Source organism: Octopus bimaculoides, chromosome 6 (assembly GCF_046866305.1).
Source record: "Octopus bimaculoides isolate indiv1 chromosome 6, ASM4686630v1, whole genome shotgun sequence".
In the NCBI taxonomy this organism is placed as follows: domain Eukaryota; kingdom Metazoa; phylum Mollusca; class Cephalopoda; order Octopoda; family Octopodidae; genus Octopus; species Octopus bimaculoides.
The window spans coordinates 21,606,027-21,623,251 of NC_142933.1; the positions used below are offsets into that span (position 1 = coordinate 21,606,027).

General features: G+C 38.5%; 2 protein-coding genes across 5 annotated transcripts in view; one reads left to right on the forward strand and one right to left on the reverse strand.

The window, feature by feature from the left end:
• LOC106871482 (lysophospholipase-like protein 1) lies at positions 1–9,879 on the forward strand. 2 transcript variants are annotated; one of them, XM_014917961.3, is made up of 5 exons: positions 1–197; positions 3,537–3,636; positions 5,510–5,676; positions 8,432–8,547; positions 9,019–9,879. In XM_014917961.3, the coding sequence occupies exons 1-5, from the start codon at positions 104–106 to the stop codon at positions 9,247–9,249; spliced, it is 708 nt and encodes a 235-aa protein (XP_014773447.1). In that variant the 5' UTR covers positions 1–103; the 3' UTR covers positions 9,250–9,879. The 2 variants fall into 2 exon arrangements, with proteins under 2 accessions (XP_014773447.1, XP_014773448.1); XM_014917962.3 differs by having other exon boundaries at positions 106–683.
• Positions 9,880–12,334: 2,455 nt separating this feature from the next.
• LOC106871480 (TELO2-interacting protein 1 homolog) overlaps positions 12,335–17,225 on the reverse strand; it is a 37,385-nt gene continuing 32,494 nt past the window's right edge. For all 3 annotated transcript variants that reach the window (XM_052968993.2, XM_052968992.2, XM_014917958.3), the window contains 2 exons: positions 16,491–16,613; positions 12,335–14,103 (listed from right to left, as the gene is read on the reverse strand). In XM_052968993.2, the coding sequence (XP_052824953.2) occupies positions 14,029–14,103; positions 16,491–16,613 (198 nt within the window). In that variant the 3' untranslated portion in view covers positions 12,335–14,028. The remainder of the gene's footprint in view (positions 14,104–16,490; positions 16,614–17,225) is intronic.

Genomic DNA, 17,225 nt, shown 5'->3' on the forward strand with positions numbered 1-17,225 from the left:
TATATATATATAAATATACCACCTACAAAAAAAGTTATCTTGAGTTAATATATCTGAATTCCGAAGTCTGAACATCCTGGTTCCATGTGTTTTATCTGACCAGATGGCATTATCTGCTGTAAAGTTGCTGAATCCACGGGTCGTTGCCCAAACAGGTCCTGCTTGTACGGCATCAATTATCTTCCTCCACGGTTCAGGTAAGCGGATGTTACTTTTTTTTGGCGAAGTTCATAAATTTGAAATTAATTTAATTACTTATCCTCCACAAATGCCTAAATATAACGTGCAGAGTCGTCCTTAAATTTTGAACACAAGTCCTCAAGGATAGCTTCAACTCATCTGAATGATTGTAAAATGTTATTTATTGCCGCTGTTTTAATACCATTGTTTGACAAAATAATTTTGAACGTTAAGCCAAAGTCTGTAGCTCTTAGTATTGAACTTTGAAACTTACAAATTTTTACAAACTATAGTTGTGTAATGTTGGACTGCTTTATCCCATCTGTACTTTTCATTCATTACTGGAATATGTTTGTTTTTAAATTACGGAGATGTACTTGCATACCAAGTGACCTGATCTGAGATCGTGTGCTGGAAAGAAAACCTTTCACTCAGCATGATGCAGAATCTCTCCATCATCATTGGAAAAGAAGTGACAAATATCGTAAGCTAGCAACGTGCAGGTATGCAATTATATACTTCCAGCTGGTCGAGTCCGTATGTTCTACCACTCCTCCTTGTTGCATGACTTTATCTATCCATAGCGTGTTTTCCAAATTCCTCTGCATGAAATTAATTGGTGAGTGAAGCGTGCACAGATCTGCACTCATTTTTAGATAATACTGTTTTTCTCTCCGTGACCTAACACTGGCTTGGATGACCAGAAGCTGAAAGACTTTCAATTTATGTGTGTGTGCAAGCGTGCAGTTAACTGACCAACTTCTATACAATTTCCCTCATATTGTTTCAGTATTCCCAAGGCTGTAGTAAGTGGATGAGTATTCTACAAAGACATGCACTTTTAACGTAGCATTCAGACAGAATCAGCATGGCATGGTGTGTGGAACTTTGAATTGCAAGTACAGCCCATCTGACGGTTTTCCAGTTTCTGTCAAGCCAATTCCAGTCATAAAGCTACGTGTCAACCAAGGGCTAGAGCAAAAAGATACTTGCCTAAGACGAGTGCAGATCTGTGCACGCTTCACTCACCAATTAATTTCATGCACAGGAATTTGGAAAACACACTATGGATAGATAAAGTCATGCAACAAGGAGGGGTAGTAAAACATACGGACTCGATCAGCTGGAAGTATATAATTGCATACCTGCACGTTGCTAGCTTACGATATTTGTCACTTCTTTTCCAATGATGATGGAGAGATTCTGCATCATGCTGAGTGAAAGCGTAGTCCTTTGTAGTGTTAACATTGCATACCTGTTAATCAGGAAGAACCTGGCCTAAGCAAAACTTGCTTTATGGAACTGGCCAGCAAACCTGTATCTGGCTGTTGTCCTCTTTTTGTAAGCTTCCATGGTAACATCAGATTATTGGTCATACTTGAATACAAATTGACGCTCACCATGTTTATTGATGCCTTCTTTGAAGTGAGACATCTACAGGAGTTCTTTGCCAAGAACAAAACACTGTACATTATGAATTAACTTGGGAATGGCTTTTTACTAGGTATCTTGTTCCATAGTCTGATGGTAGCTAAGAAACATTGAGATGAGGAAAGGTTTATGAGGGCCATGTAGATTTGCTATTAACAAAGTGAGAATGAACAACCAGTTCTGTATAAACTTTATACTATATATCTGATTCAATGGTGCCATGAGATTTCAGATGGGCTGACAGAAGATGCATAGGAATAGCTGGCAGCAGACACAACCAAGAAAGAAAGAATCAATTGATCAGAAGGCTTCTTAGTAGTAATTGAAAGCTTCTGTTAACAATATGAAAAATCATGATGAGAAAAGTTCTGTTGACAACAAAGGGCTTATTTCCTAGTGAAGGGCAGATTATATGATGCTTGAGTACAAAGTGTGATATTGCTGCAAGAATGTAGAGGATATGCAATGGCTGGGGGGTGGTGGAGATGAATTGAGCACGCTCTGTTGATATTAAATGTGCGTAAATGACAGAGCATGAATGTGAGGAGAAAAAAATTGGGCATCAGAGTGTAGACTAATGGTATAGACCTATGATGTGACTGAAAAATGACAATTTGGGTAAAACATCTCAATAATGCAAATAGAAGAAATCTGTGGAAGAGAAAGACTAAGGAAAATGTGCACAGAAGTGGTGAGGAATGATCTCAGCATGCTGAACTTCACAAAGGTGATGAAGAGTCATGACAAATAGAGAGATGTTGTTTTGAAATTGAGCAATCTAACACATACCATCAGACAAAAGCAACCATGAAAATGTTGAGAAATATGTTTTCACACATAGATGGCAATACAATGGTAGTTATACAGGGTGATCAGGCGAAGTTTCACTATTTTATGTCCCCTTTTTCATAAACAGCTTGATGTGAATAGTCAACAACATTGGAGAGGATAAAGATTAAAGTTGTAGTTGAGAAAAAGTTAGCTGACATGGAGGACCAAAAGCCACCTGAGTACTGGAAAAGAGTTACCTGCATCATAATGATTTTTTGCCAGGTGTCAAAATGCTAACAACATGACTACTGTAAACAGTGTACAGGCTGTAAGATGACGTGGACATCATGAAAATCAAGTTTCCCCAAACTGTGATGCTCTTCGGGTGTGTCTCCAGTGAGGGTGACATCATGTCACACCACATCTTTGTACAAAGTCTTAAGCTCAATTCAAATGGCTATATGAAGCTGTTGGTGACTGTGGTCAAACCATGGCTGGAGAGGGTTGCTGCTGGAAGGCTCTATGTGTGGAAGCAGGGTTCAGCTCCTTGCCGTACCTCCAGAAAGAAGTGGTTGTCAGAGAATTTCTATGATTTCAGTAGCCCCAATTTCTGGCCCCACCTAATTCCCCTGATTGTAATCCCACAGGCATCAACTGCTCTGTTTCCAACACCAAACCTGGGAGCTGTTTGAAGATCTTCCTATGGACACAGTAAGGAATGCATGCACCAGAGTCCAGAGCTGTCTTGAGGCAGTGGTGGAAGCTGAGGATGGCTACTTTGAGTAAACTATTATCCCACCAGCCATCATCTAGTTGATATTTGTTTATTTTTTAAAATACTTTTATTTTGAGATATTGTTTTCTTTTCCTTTCATGCAAACTATCAAATTTAGCTGGAACACCCTGTAGTAGTCAGTGGTACAGAATATTCATCTACTGATACATTTGGGTAGAAAAAAACTATTCTTTCCAATCATTCATTAACACTTCAGTTAATGTTAGGTCACATGTTTATTCTGATTATGTAACATAGTACAAGTGTCCTAAACTTGGGTCTACATGTATTATTTGATTTTTGTGTAGGAGAAGGGGTTGCATATTTAAATTCATTTTGTTTTCTTTTGTGCATTGATGATGCTGATGGTATTTTATAGGTGATACTGGTCAAGGTATAAGAGAATGGCTCCAAATGGTTTTAGGACACGAGTTGGCATTTCCTCATATTCGAGTTGTGTATCCTACAGCCCCTGCCAGGTAAGTGTTGGAACACTGATCAACAGCCTTTCTCCAGTCCCATGCTGTACTTATCTTCTTTTTTTGTTTCTCTGGTTGTTGTTTAACCTGATGTCATCCCTGAACAAGAAACTTATAATCAAATCTGTCTTGTCTTTTTAAAAGTATATAAGATTATATTATTGAGTGTTCTTTATTTATTTAAGATGGTAGAGCTTGATTTGAAGGAGACTTGTCTAAAATTACTAGGAAGTTAAGCAATCACACATGTTCTCTCATTGTTTCTCTAGGCTTGCAAATGTAATCAATTAAGTCCCTTCTCTATAATCGTCACTTTAATTACAAGTTAATGAGGGAGCCTCTATGTAGTCTAGGAGAACAGTAACTGCGAATAAGAATTGACTCTGTGGTTGCCAACCTGTGCCATCATAGAAAGCAGGCATGATGATGATGATGATTGTGTGATTGTCCTGGGATTGAATTAATAATATGCAGTTAGGTGGGAGGTAGATATCGAGCAACTTATTTTTTCACCAGAAGTTCTACTTTGGGATATGTGGAGCAGTTATGTGCATTATTTTGGTCCAGGTGAACAAGGTCTCGACAAGTTCTTACTCAGGAACAAAATATTTTTCAGACCATCCCAGTGTAATGTTAATTGTCATCTACCCTTTCCTATTGACACAGAAAATCACTAGAAACTGTCATAACTCTGATGGTCCTGGGGTGTAAACTCTAGCTGATGCCCAGCAGCTCACACTTGGGGATTCAGGCAGGTTGAATGCAGCCTAGCCTTGTGATGCAATCTTGCAATGCTTTATGATCTCTTGGCGACTCTGTATCTTCAGTTGTCGTCAGTGCTTTTCTTGGAGTACATCTTCAGTGCAGGGCAGTCTCATCAGTATTTGTAGACCTGTTCAGGATTTCGTTTTTTGCAGAAACTAACTTGGCAAGCTTATCAATAAATGCAGCAGCTGCTTCATTATCCTCTGTAGCATTAAACTTTTGTCTGTGTTAATTATGTAGCTTGGGATTTGGTTCCATTGCACTACCCTGGCTAAGTGTTTTCTTCTACAGCCCTGGGCCAGCCAGTGCTATGTGAGGAAATTTGGTAGATGGAAATTGCAGGAAACCCATTGCATACATGTGTGTGTGTGTGTGTGTTGCTATTCCTTGTTGACATAACAATCAGTTGCTCTGCACTTCTGTAGATCTCTGGAATAAAGATATCCCTTACTTGAATAATATGTAAAGGTTGGCAACAAGAAGAGTAGTCAGTCATAGAAACCTGCTGTAAATCATGCAAATCCATGTTTGCATTGAAAAACTGACATTAAACGAACAAAAACATAGGTACACAGACACACTTCAAATCACACCAAAATTGACTTTTTATTATATAGTAATATACAATACTGGAGGCGCAATGGCCCAGTGGTTAGGGCAGCGGACTCGCGGTCATAGGATCGCGGTTTCGATTCTCAGACCGGGTGTTGTGAGTGTTTATTGAGCAAAAACACCTAAAGCTCCACGAGGCTCCAGCAGGGGATGGTGGCGAACCCTGCTGTACCCTTTCACCACAACTTTCTCTCACTCTTACTTCCTGTTACTGTTGTGTCTGTAATTCAAAGGGTCAACCTTGTCACACTGTGTCACGCTGAATATCCCCGAGAACTACGTTAAGGGTACACGTGTCTGTGGAGTGCTCAGCCACTTGCACGTTAATTTCACGAGCAGGCTGTTCTGTTGATCGGATCAACTGCAAACCTCGACGGAGTGCCAACAACAACAACAAGTCAATTTTCTCCCTCTTTTTTTTTTCCTGCATACTTTCTTTATTCTTTTGCTCTCTAACCATGGTGCCTATCACAGTAAAACTGATGTATCTCTACAGGCCCTACACCCCTATGATGGGACACCAGAGTACAGTATGGTTCAATCGTAAGAAGATCAGTCCATTTGTAGCAGAAGATGAATCTGTTATTCCAATGTGTGAAAAGATCTCTGAACTAATTGACCTTGAGATAAAAAATGGTATACCTTTCAACAGGATAATCATTGGTGAGTATCATTGAAATAGCACTTTATTACTCTTTGTTTTCTCTTCATTATCATCACCAGTATTATTAAAGGATACAGTATTCTGCCAAGGTCAACTTTGTCTTTCATCCTTTTAGGGTCAATGAGTAGGATTATTAAAGGATACATAAGATATGGTCCTAGATGGAGGGGTCAGGGCTGTTCATTTGGGTCAGGTATAGACTAAACATTTACCATAATCATCATCATTACTGTCATCACTATCACCTCTATCAACACTATTGTCATCATGATCAACAAAAGCATGAATTCCATTAAAGGCAATATAAGTAGTATTGTTGTTCAATGCCAGGTCAATCCCGATTAAGCAGAGCTACTTTGGCCATGATCATCTAGTCTTTTCAAGAGTATCTATGACTATATTTCCTTATTTGAAAGGGTGTGATTTGATGCTGCTATTTATAGCAAGTTGGGTAATCACGAAGAGGTACACTTGTTGGTTTTATGATGATGATGATAGGCCTACCAACCAATGTTTGTGGTCTTGTTATATTTCAAAAGCTCGTGAATTTATTCAAGTGTAGTAAATTCTATAATGAACTTCTTGGTACCATTTCATATTGCTCTAAGAATATTCATCTTTGTTGTAGGTATAATATACGTGTGTTGGCACTCCGTCGCTTACGACGTCGAGGGTTCCAGTTGATCCAATCAATGGCACAGCCTGCTCGTGAAATTAACGTGCAAGTGGCTGAGCAATCCACAGACACGTGTACCCTTAACGTAGTTCTCGGGGATATTCAGCGTGACACAGTGTGACAAGGCTGGCCCTTTGAATTACAGGCACAACAGAAACAGGAAATAAGAGTGAGAGAAAGTTGTGGTGAAAGAGTACAGCAGGGTTCACCACCATCCCCTGCCGGAGCCTCGTGGAGTTTTAGGTGTTTTCGCTCAATAAACACTCACAACGCCCAGTCTGGGAATCGAAACCGCGATCCTATGACCGCGAGTCCACTGCCCTAATCACTGGGTCATTGCGCCTCCACAGGTATAATATGCACATACCCAGCAACAGCACCTGGTCTTGCCCAGGTTCATACATAACATAAACATAACATCATAAATTTGCTATGTTTTGGATGTATTGTTTTAAAAAATGCTAAGAAGCTTCAGTTAATCTGGGATTATTAATTCATTAAGAATTGTTGCATCTAAGCTATCCAGAAAATGATCTATGTTGAGCTTCATAAAATTTTGCAGAAATTCTAATATAGAATTTAATTAAAAAGTCTGCTTTAACATTTTTATCAAAATACTGTATAGATATTCATAATTACTAAGGCAGTGGGCAAAATGCTTAGTGGCATTTTGTCCATTTTTATGTTGTGAGTTCAAATTCCACTGAGGTTGACTTTGCCTTTTGATCGTTTGGGGTTGATAAAATAAGAGTTGAACACTAGGGTTAATGTAATCAACTTAGCCCCACCCCCAGAATTGCTGGCCTTGTGCCGAAATTTGAAATCAGTATTTATAATTACTCTAAACAAATTTTTTTCTCTCAATATCTTTTGCAATGCTTTGTGTATATGGTATTTAAAATTTTTCTATCTGAAGCGAAAAATATAATTTTTATAACAGTTATGTAGCCTGCAAAATGATGTACTGTTACACAAAATTTCTACTTAGGTACATAACTGTATCATACAATTTGAAATATACATTATCATCATCATTTAACATCCAGTTTCCATGCTGGTATGGAGTGGACAGTTTAACAGGATTTGGTGAGAAAGAGAATTGCATCATATTGCAATGTCTACTTAGGAAGAGCATTCAACCGTAGAAAACCTACCTAACAATAATCAATTTACAAAGTGTACTGGATCCTTTTCTTCGTGGTGCCAGTGCTAGTGATGATTGTCTCATAACTTTCAAGACCTAAAGTGGTCTCTGTAACTGAAAAAAGAGAAGAGATACTGGGTTGTGTGTGACACTCTCGGAGTGGTTGGCGCTAGGAAAGGCATCCAGCTGTAGAAACTCTGCCAAATCAGATTGGAGCCTGGTGTAGCCACCTGGTCCACCAGTCCTCAGTCAAATCGTCCAACCCATGCTAGCATGGAAAGCAGACGTTAAACGATGATAATGATATATATATATATATATATCATCATCATCATCATCATCGTTTAACGTCCGCTTTCCATGCTAGCATGGGTTGGACGATTTGACTGAGGACTGGTGAAACCGGATGGCAACACCAGGCTCCAGTCTGATTTGGCAGAGTTTCTACAGCTGGATGCCCTTCCTAACGCCAACCACTCAGAGAGTGTAGTGGGTGCTTTTACGTGTCACCCGCACGAAAACGGCCACGCTCGAAATGGTGTCTTTTATGTGCCACCCGCACAAGCCAGTCCAGGGGCACTGGCAACGATCTCGCTCGAAAATCCTACAGGAGCCAGTCAGGCGGTACTGGCAACGGCCACGCTCAAAATGGTGCATCTCATGTGCCACCCGCACAAGAACCAGTCCAGGGGCACTGGCAACGATCTTACTTGGCTTGCCGGGTCTTCTCACGCAGCTATCCTCCTCCATTCTCACTACATGTCCATACCAGCGCAATCGTCTCTCTTGCACGCCACAACTGATGCTTCTAATGTTCAGCTTTTCTCTCAAGATACTTACACTCTGACGGGTATTCACATTGACATTACACATCCAACGGAGCATAATATATATATATATATATATATAATATATTATTTTTTTCTTTCTCAAGGTGGATTTTCCATGGGTGGCTGTGCCGCATTGCATGTAGGTTACCGGTTTCGACCATCTGTGGCTGGAGTTTTTGGCATGTCCTGTTTTCTCAATGAAAAATCATCTGTTTACGAGGTAAGCTACCATCAACAACTGTCTCATCATTAAAATCTGATATATTATTTATTCTCTCTAATACATATATCTCTACTCTCATCATCATAGTTCTTCTGGCTCCACTCTTCATTAATTACCTGGGCCAATCCTATCGCCACAAAAGTGCTTCCTCTCTGATACTCCATTCCTAACCCTGTCTCTCCTACAGAAATTCAAAGTGACCGAGTGTAATCAATGACAGTGTTGATCTGTGAAAGTTATAGGGCAATGACTCCTCTTCCTCTGGTCATAGAAACAAATAATGCACCCTTTTTTTTTTTATCTTTCTACGTCTACCTCTTCCCCTGTAACCATTACCACCACCTTGACATCATTGCCACTGTCCATTACCATAGGTCTCACCACCACTTCTGTAACTCAAAAATTTCATTGAAAAATTGTATTTTAAATCTTTTCTTTTCATATAAAACAAAACAATCTGTTCACCAGACTCTCGACACTAGCTCCAACTTGACACAGTGGCCACCATTGTTCATGAGCCATGGAAAGGATGATAGCCTTGTCTTGCCTGAATGGGGTCGTGTTACGTACAACGAACTGAAGAGCCGAGGAGTTGACTCCGAACTTCACATGTTTGATAATCTCTACCATGAATTCAACAAGAAAACTTTACACTTACTAAAAAGCTGGATCTTGAAGCATCTACCTGAAGAAAGCTAGAAATTATGGTGTTCTTGTTGACAGTAAATTTGTGTAAGAGAAGTTTGTATACTGTGGAAGAAACAAGAAATTTTTCTTTATGAACTTGAAATACTGCCATTTCACTTCAGTGTGACGGTGCAGTAGTCATAGCAGATCCTCTCAAACTGGTAACGTAAACCTTTTTGTAGCCACACTCATTACTTAGAATATCAAACTGATATTATTCTTACATAAAATTCTGATAAAACGTTCTAATTTAAATATGGACAGGCAGTGCTAAAGCATGGCCTTTGCTATGATCACTAAAACACTAAAAATCTTCATAATTAATTTTGTACCACAACTAGAAGCAATCTTGGGCAGGTAAATGCAGTTACATTTAACTTGAATATGTATATTTAAAAGGTTTCAGAATTCTGGTCAGATGTGTCAGCATGAGGAATATTTTAGAATGAAGAGAATGTGGTTATGTTTAATTTGAACTATCTTATGTGTGTCCTTGTAAACTGTCTGTGATGTAGGTTGTATTCTCAGCAACAATTTTGTCATAGCAAGTTTTTATGATACACATGTAATCTTTATACATTCAAATATATTTACTTTTTTGTATATAGTATTTTAAAATGGTATAAACATATTTTTCTTGTATGACTTTGTTGTTATTGTTATTAAGGTGGTAAGCTGGCAGAATCATTCTTGCACTGGACAAAATGCATAGTAGCATTTTTTTTCTGGCTCTTTACTTTCTGAGTTCAAGTTCCACTGAATTAATTTTTACATTCTTTCAAGGTTGATATAATAAGCACCGGTTGAAAACTAGGGTTGATGTAACTGACTAACCCCATCTAAAATTATCATTGTAATAGGCAGAAGTTCACTTCAGAACCCTATGGTTAAGGATCCATTCCCACTGCATGATGCTTTTAGCTGGTGTCCTGTACTATAGCTGTTTGTCAACAAATCCCTTGAGTGAAATTGGTGCACAGAAATTGAAGTCTGTGTGTGTGTGTGTGTGTGTGTGTATATATATATATATATACATGCACACGGGTGAGCACATAAGTGCAAAACAAGGTGGGGGAAAATAGTACTCAAATACTGAAGGTAGAGTAATATACTTTTAAGTTGCAAAATTATCAAGACTGTTACTCAGTTTCATGTTCCCATCTGTTGGACAGTTATATATATCACTCACGCATGTGCATGAGTGAATATATTTTCCCTCATCTTTGTGTATTTGCTGACTGTAAATAAAAGGCCCACTCAATGTTGTTTGTTTGCAGTTCTCCATGTAACCATTCTCAGGCTGTTATTTGATAAACTGGACTATTATTACCTTGCTTGAAGACAAGTGAAAGTTGATGTTAAGGAGGACATTTGGCCATAGAAAGTTCTGACCCAATATGGTCCTGTCTGGCCCGTACAAGTATGGGAAAGTTAATGTTAAAATAATGATTGTAATGGGTAAGTACTGGCATTGATTTAACTGAACTCCTCAGAAACATCTGGTCTTGTACCTAAATTAGAAATTATCATCAGGGCAGTGAAGTAGTGCAATCGTTAGAGCACCAAGTTAAAAAAAATGCCTTGTAATATCTCTTCTGGCTCTTTATATTCTGAGTTGAAACCAACATGGTCAACATTGCCTTTCCTTTGTCTGAAGTTAATAAAATTGTCAAACTCCTCCCTAACTTAGAAACTATTATTATTGTATTGACAAAACAGATAGAGGTGGATTCTTTGTAGTCCAAACAAACAATGTTATGACTGGCATGATAAAATGCACTCAGCCCATGCTGTAAAGTGCTTGGCAGTAGGAAAGGCATTCAGTTATAAAAGACATGTTACAACAAAAATGCTGTGCTTGAACAGTCCTATGCAATCCACACCAGCCACATGTGTAGAACAACAGTCACAGTATATGTAATGTTAATGGCTGTGTCACATGTGTTTATAATTTAGTGATGTCTTTATTTTTTTAATAGTGTGCATGTATGTCATCATTGATTTAACATCTACTTTTCCATAGTTGCATGGATCTTGTGGAATTTGAGATGGGGGTTTTTTTTATGCTGGATGCTTTCCTGTCATCTTTTTCTGAGCATAGTAATATTTCCTCATGGCTGGATATATTTTTATGGAAGATTGGAAGTGAAAGATACTGCTTGTATGATGGTGGTGCCTATTTACAACTCTTGCACAATGCCAAGGAGACCCACATGGGTAGGATGGTGTGTATGTGTGTCTATATATATACATACATACACAAATGCATGATGATTTTCTTTCAGTTTCCATCAACCAAATCCACTCACAAGGTTTTGGTTTTTCTAGAGGTATAGTAGAAGATACTCTCGGTGCCACACAATGGGACTGAACTTAACTGCACAGCAATATTTGCATCTATGTATGTATATGTAAGACAAGGCAAGTTAGTCAAGTATGAAACAGTCATTAGGTGTATGATGCTACAGTTTCCTTTAGATGTGAGCTTCAAGGCTGGGCCATTTGCCAGTTAAAGGGTCTTAGCTACAGTGCCAAAATGACATGCTGACAGAAGTTTTGGCATTCCAGCAGTGACCATCTGGTCTTTTTCCTATGTGTAGGACTCCAGAAGCATGTTATTCAATGTGTCTTTTCTAAGATGATGGGGTGTGGTGTGACATTTGGCTGACTTTCCAAGGCTCCTTTTTTGGCCTGACTTGGTCAGACGCAAACAACACCATAAGGATGGAGTGCTATGACATGAAATCTTACAGGACCCTGAAGGAGATTCTAGAAATAGGTCATAGTGAACTAGGTGTAGCAAATATACTCATATTATTCATCATAGTGTGTGGGTATGCATTGGAAAAACAGATTTAAAATTATACACATATTAATATCTAACATAAGAGCCAATGAGGAACACTCTACTTGATCAGTTGACTTGCTAGGAATAGTAGTCAGATTCCTACAAATAACACCTTACTATCTTAATAAGGATGATTGAAGCTGGAATGCTTGCAGATCATAGGTGTACTCAATCAGAATTGACCTGGAGCTAAACAGTAACACATCTAATGTTCATTTTGCTGTTTAGAAAGGAAAACAATCTGCAGAGTTTATTGTATAAATTCCATATTTATTTAATCTCTTCACCATCCATTAACTCTAGCCATACCAAATTAAATGGTAACATCTTATCACGTTAGTGTTTTGTAGCCACAGGTAGATCATAGGTGTTTATTAGGAGATAAAATTGCTGCTGGCAGAGTCTTTGTTGGTAATCCTGATCATATTTAGTAGGATATGGTACATACATGACATGTCCATCAATATTATTACTGCAAGCTGTACAAATGAGTCTGTGTTGGTCATTGCTGTGTGTACCTGAAGTGGGTTTTTGCACCTGAGATGGGGGTGGTGTTATTGACTTTGGTATTCTCAGAATTTCAGCTAAATCTGTATGAATTGGGAGTTGATTGCTTTATAAGTGTAAAACCACAAGATGATCAGTGAGGCTTATTTAGCCATTGTAGATAGATGAACTAATCTATCATATGAGAATGAGAGAAAAGATAAGTAGAGGGTGAAATAAGAGGAAGAGGTATACTATATACAGTACTGCAAAACGTCAAACCATTCTCTTTTGACAACCTACTACAGAGTCAGACATCTTTCCTCCTCTGAATAAATACATTTTTCAACACTGCACCCCACATATCCTGACTGCTGTACTCCAACTATCTGCAAAACATTATACAGCAGTGTAGTTCCAGACCATATACAGTACATTTACTCCTGAAATGTTGACTCGCTTGTCACTGCACTTTATGTCTGAGAAACAGAATTATTCCGTTACTTGTTTCAGTCTTTGGATGGCAGTCATGCTGGAGCACTGGCTTAAAGGGTTTTAGTTGAATGAATCGACCCCTTATTTTCTTTTAAGCCTGGTACTTGCCAAACAAACCAGCATTGGTTGTCAGTGGGGACAAATATACACACACACACACACATATATATATATATAAGGGCATCCAGCTGTAGAAACTCTGCCAAATTAGATTGGAGCCTGGTGTTGCCATCCGGTTTCACCAGTCCTCAGTCAAATCGTCCAACCCATGCTAGCATGGAAAGCGGACGTTAAACGATGATGATGATGATATATATATATGATGGGCTTTTTTCAGTTTCCACCAACTAAATCCACTCACAAGGCTTTGGTTAGCCTAGGGCTATAGTCGAAGACACTTGCTTAAGGTGCAATGCAGTGGGACGAAACAAGGAACTCTGTGGTTGGGAAGTGAACTTCTTGCCACACCTGCACAGTACAAAACAATAACACCACCAGCTCATAAGTAAGCTGAATACTGTCTTCAATCTAACTGGTTCAAACCCAGTCATTGAGAAAGACAGCTGCAATATTCTAATTATTTCACAACCTGTTTCATCTCATACTTTCAGGTTTGAAAATATCTTGAGAATAAAGTAGTAATTTGATGAACTTAAGTAGCCAGAGGGCCAAAAAGTGATGCATTCTCAAGCACACAAGAAATCAAAGTATACTTGTATAATTAACTGTATGAATCCAAGGCTAAACAATAATATGTCTCAAGCTCTTACATTTTTGTACCCTCCACAAGGAGATCTCTCATTGTTTTACGTATCCACTGTCATCCTCCAGGAAATCAAAGCACATCCACATTTAGCTATAGTAATCAAAGGTCAAACAGAAGTTTGTATCCTTTGGTTTCTATAATCACAGCCCTCAATGAATTAAAAATACATTAGATTTTATTTTGGACTGTTCCACTATCAGGATAGCAAAGGATTTTCAAATAGAAGTTCAATGTTTTTGGAATATTCGTTCTTCTCATTTTTGGTCTTGAACTGAAAGAAGAAAAAGTATGTTAAACATTCTGGAATGTTATTGTCACATCAAACATTTATGGCCAAAGACATTCAACTCATGACAATCTTGTCACATTTCCAAACAATGTATCTTGGATTAAAATTTGGAACTTGGGAAAACTAGGATGGTCTGTTTTGGCAACCAGTTAGTTAAAATATAGAAGTTAATATTCCAGCCCTTTGCCTATGAAAGAGGAAAAGAGAAAGTATAGTGTTGCCTGTACTGTAGGCATTACTTAATGTGTTTTTTTTTCATCCATCTCTGAGATCAGTGCTTCCTGTCAGACTAACCCACAACCTTTATTAATTCTGGTGTTCAATACTATCCACTGCACACATCAATGACTTTACTGTTATAAATAATGGTCACTCTTATACAGATGATACTTCTCTCATTCCTACAAACTCTTCCACAATTTAGACATGATCTGCATATATCCTTAACAATCCAGAAAACATCCTCTGATGGGAGCTTCACAATCTGATGATCGCTCTTTATGACTGGCCTTCCTCTTCAGGGTCAGAAAATAATTCGTCCTCAAACAACTGAGACACGGTGAAATACTGCTCCTACATCTGTGTGTTACACACTCAGACATTTTAGACCTCATTCAAAAAAAAATAAGGCCATTCAGCTGTTTCGCATGCAGTTTCACACCACTACAACCTCTGTTCCACAGGCATGCTGTCTGTTTTGCATATTTTACCACTGCAATAATGGCTTCTGTTCCTCAGAGCTAACATGACTTGTATAACTACCTCTAAAGCATTCCTGACATGCTCTCCTTTTCATTTTCTATATCATGTTCACCACCCCCATAGGCCTTGCACTAACCAATATGGCCAATCCCTTTTCCTTGCAGTTGTTATGGAACTGTTCAAAGGAAACATTAACAACACCTTGGGGATGACTCCTTCCTCCAAACCAAATTTGAGGGTTTCTTTCACAGATTAATGCAGTCATGTGGCACAAAGATGATTCAACTCCCATTTAAGAATTTGGTCACTTTTGCTGTTTTAAGATTACATAGTTTATACTTAACCTTTTAAATTACATTATAGCTTGGCATGTGTGAGTGTATTTATATATCATTCAGAATTTGACAATGCCCTTGGTGCTGGTGACATGAAATACAAGGGAAACCAAGTAGAGAAAGTGCCGAGTTGTGAGGTGCCTTGAGCAAATGTATTCAGCACAATCTGTAAAGTGGTTGGTGATAGGAAGTGTATCAGCTATAGAAACCAAGCCAAATAGCATACGTGTATGAGCACCAGTTGATGAAAGCAGTTGCTTCCAATAAGCAAGGACCCATTCAATTCATGCTAGATGTAAAATTAAGATGATATATACACATATGCACATGCTACTGAGTAGCAACTTGAACAAATATTTCCTACAATAGCTCTAGGTTAACCCAAAGCCTTGAGATGAAGCTGGGTGGACAGACCTACTACATCATCATTTCCCCTCCTCTTTCATCAGTTTGACAGGCTCGGCAAAAATGGTCAAAGGCATTTCCTTTCTTCCTCCTCTAACCCATTAAAGAAAAAATTTAGATTGTAACAAAGCTATATGCAGGGGGGGGGGGGTAACTGATTAGCAACTCCCTGGAGGATATATCCACTCGACTAGGAATCAATAAAATAAGCACCAATCATGTTAATGAAAGACAATTGAATCATCTATGCCACACACATACCTACAAAGGCGGTGAGCTGGCAGAAACGTTAGCACGCCGGGCGAAATACTTAACGGTATTTCGTCTGCCGCTACATTCTGAGTTCAAATTCCGCCGAGGTAGACTTTGCCTTTCATCCTTTCGGGGTCGATTAAATAAGTACCAGTTACGCACTGGGGTCGGTACTATCGACTTAATCCGTTTGTCCCTTCTGTGTGTAGCCCCTTGTGGGTAGTAAAGAAATAACACATACCTACAAATTTCTGACAGTGTTCTATTGCATGCATATGTATCATCATCTCCCATCATTACTGTAAACACAGTCCCATGTTTCTTTGTTATTATCCTGTCGTCATTAAATCTTTCTCTTGTAGATTTTTCTTTAAATCACCAGTCGTGCTGAAGCACAGTCTCATTGTTAATATGCTGAAACAATGAGACTTCAGTCAACCAGTGATGAGGAGATTTATATATGTCTGTGAAAGTGTGCATCCTTCCTTGTTTTCCTTGTCCTATTCATTTGCTTTCCACATGTTTAATTTTCCTCTATTTTGATTCTAATGCTACACAGATTTCATTAACATAATTGCCTATCAACACACACACATCTATATATATTGAATAAGATGCAGATTGGAAGTAAAACCTAAATGGTTAGAAAGGAGATAAACTCCTTTATCTACTCACCTGAATATTTTCCAAGAGGGGTGATTTTGCTGTGTAAACTATGGGGCACCACACAGAGCATAGTTTAAACCACATTATATCCGGATCAATCTCAACCAAAATCCCAAATGTTGTGAGGGCAGCCTGAAACAGAAAATATTTTACTAGTACTTTACTGGACTTTATTTTACTTACAAGGAAAATAATACAGAAGGATCAAGATTTCAAAGGGCCTGGATTAGAATGAAATGGTCAAGTATGAAACAGAGACATTCATAGGTCATGAGTTCAAATCCATTATATATTTCTGATGTGTTATAAAACATCTGTGTAAAAGTTTCAGTTCATAGGAGTTGTGTCATGATTGCATGACCTGCTAGAAACAGCAGCCAAATCTTAAATTGCACCCTACTGTCTTAAAAGAAGACACATTGGGCAATGTAATCGCAGTTTATACTGTTAAAAAAATGTAAGGGTCATGGGTTATAAGACTGTTTAATCAATCTGACCTCAGGCATAACAAGTGCTTTCTTGCTCCAACAAGGAAGCCTCTATGTGGCCACTTAATTTGCCAGAAAAAGCAGTGCAACAATACAGTTGATGATGTAGTCTTACAAATAACAAACACAAGGTAGTCACGGTTGGGTTGCCTTTGATCTAAGCGTATCTGAATTAGAAACTGGGTCCAATGAAGAACATTTTATGCCCATTTTTTTCTAGTGATGGTTAACGTAATGGACCTGACAAATACCCTTC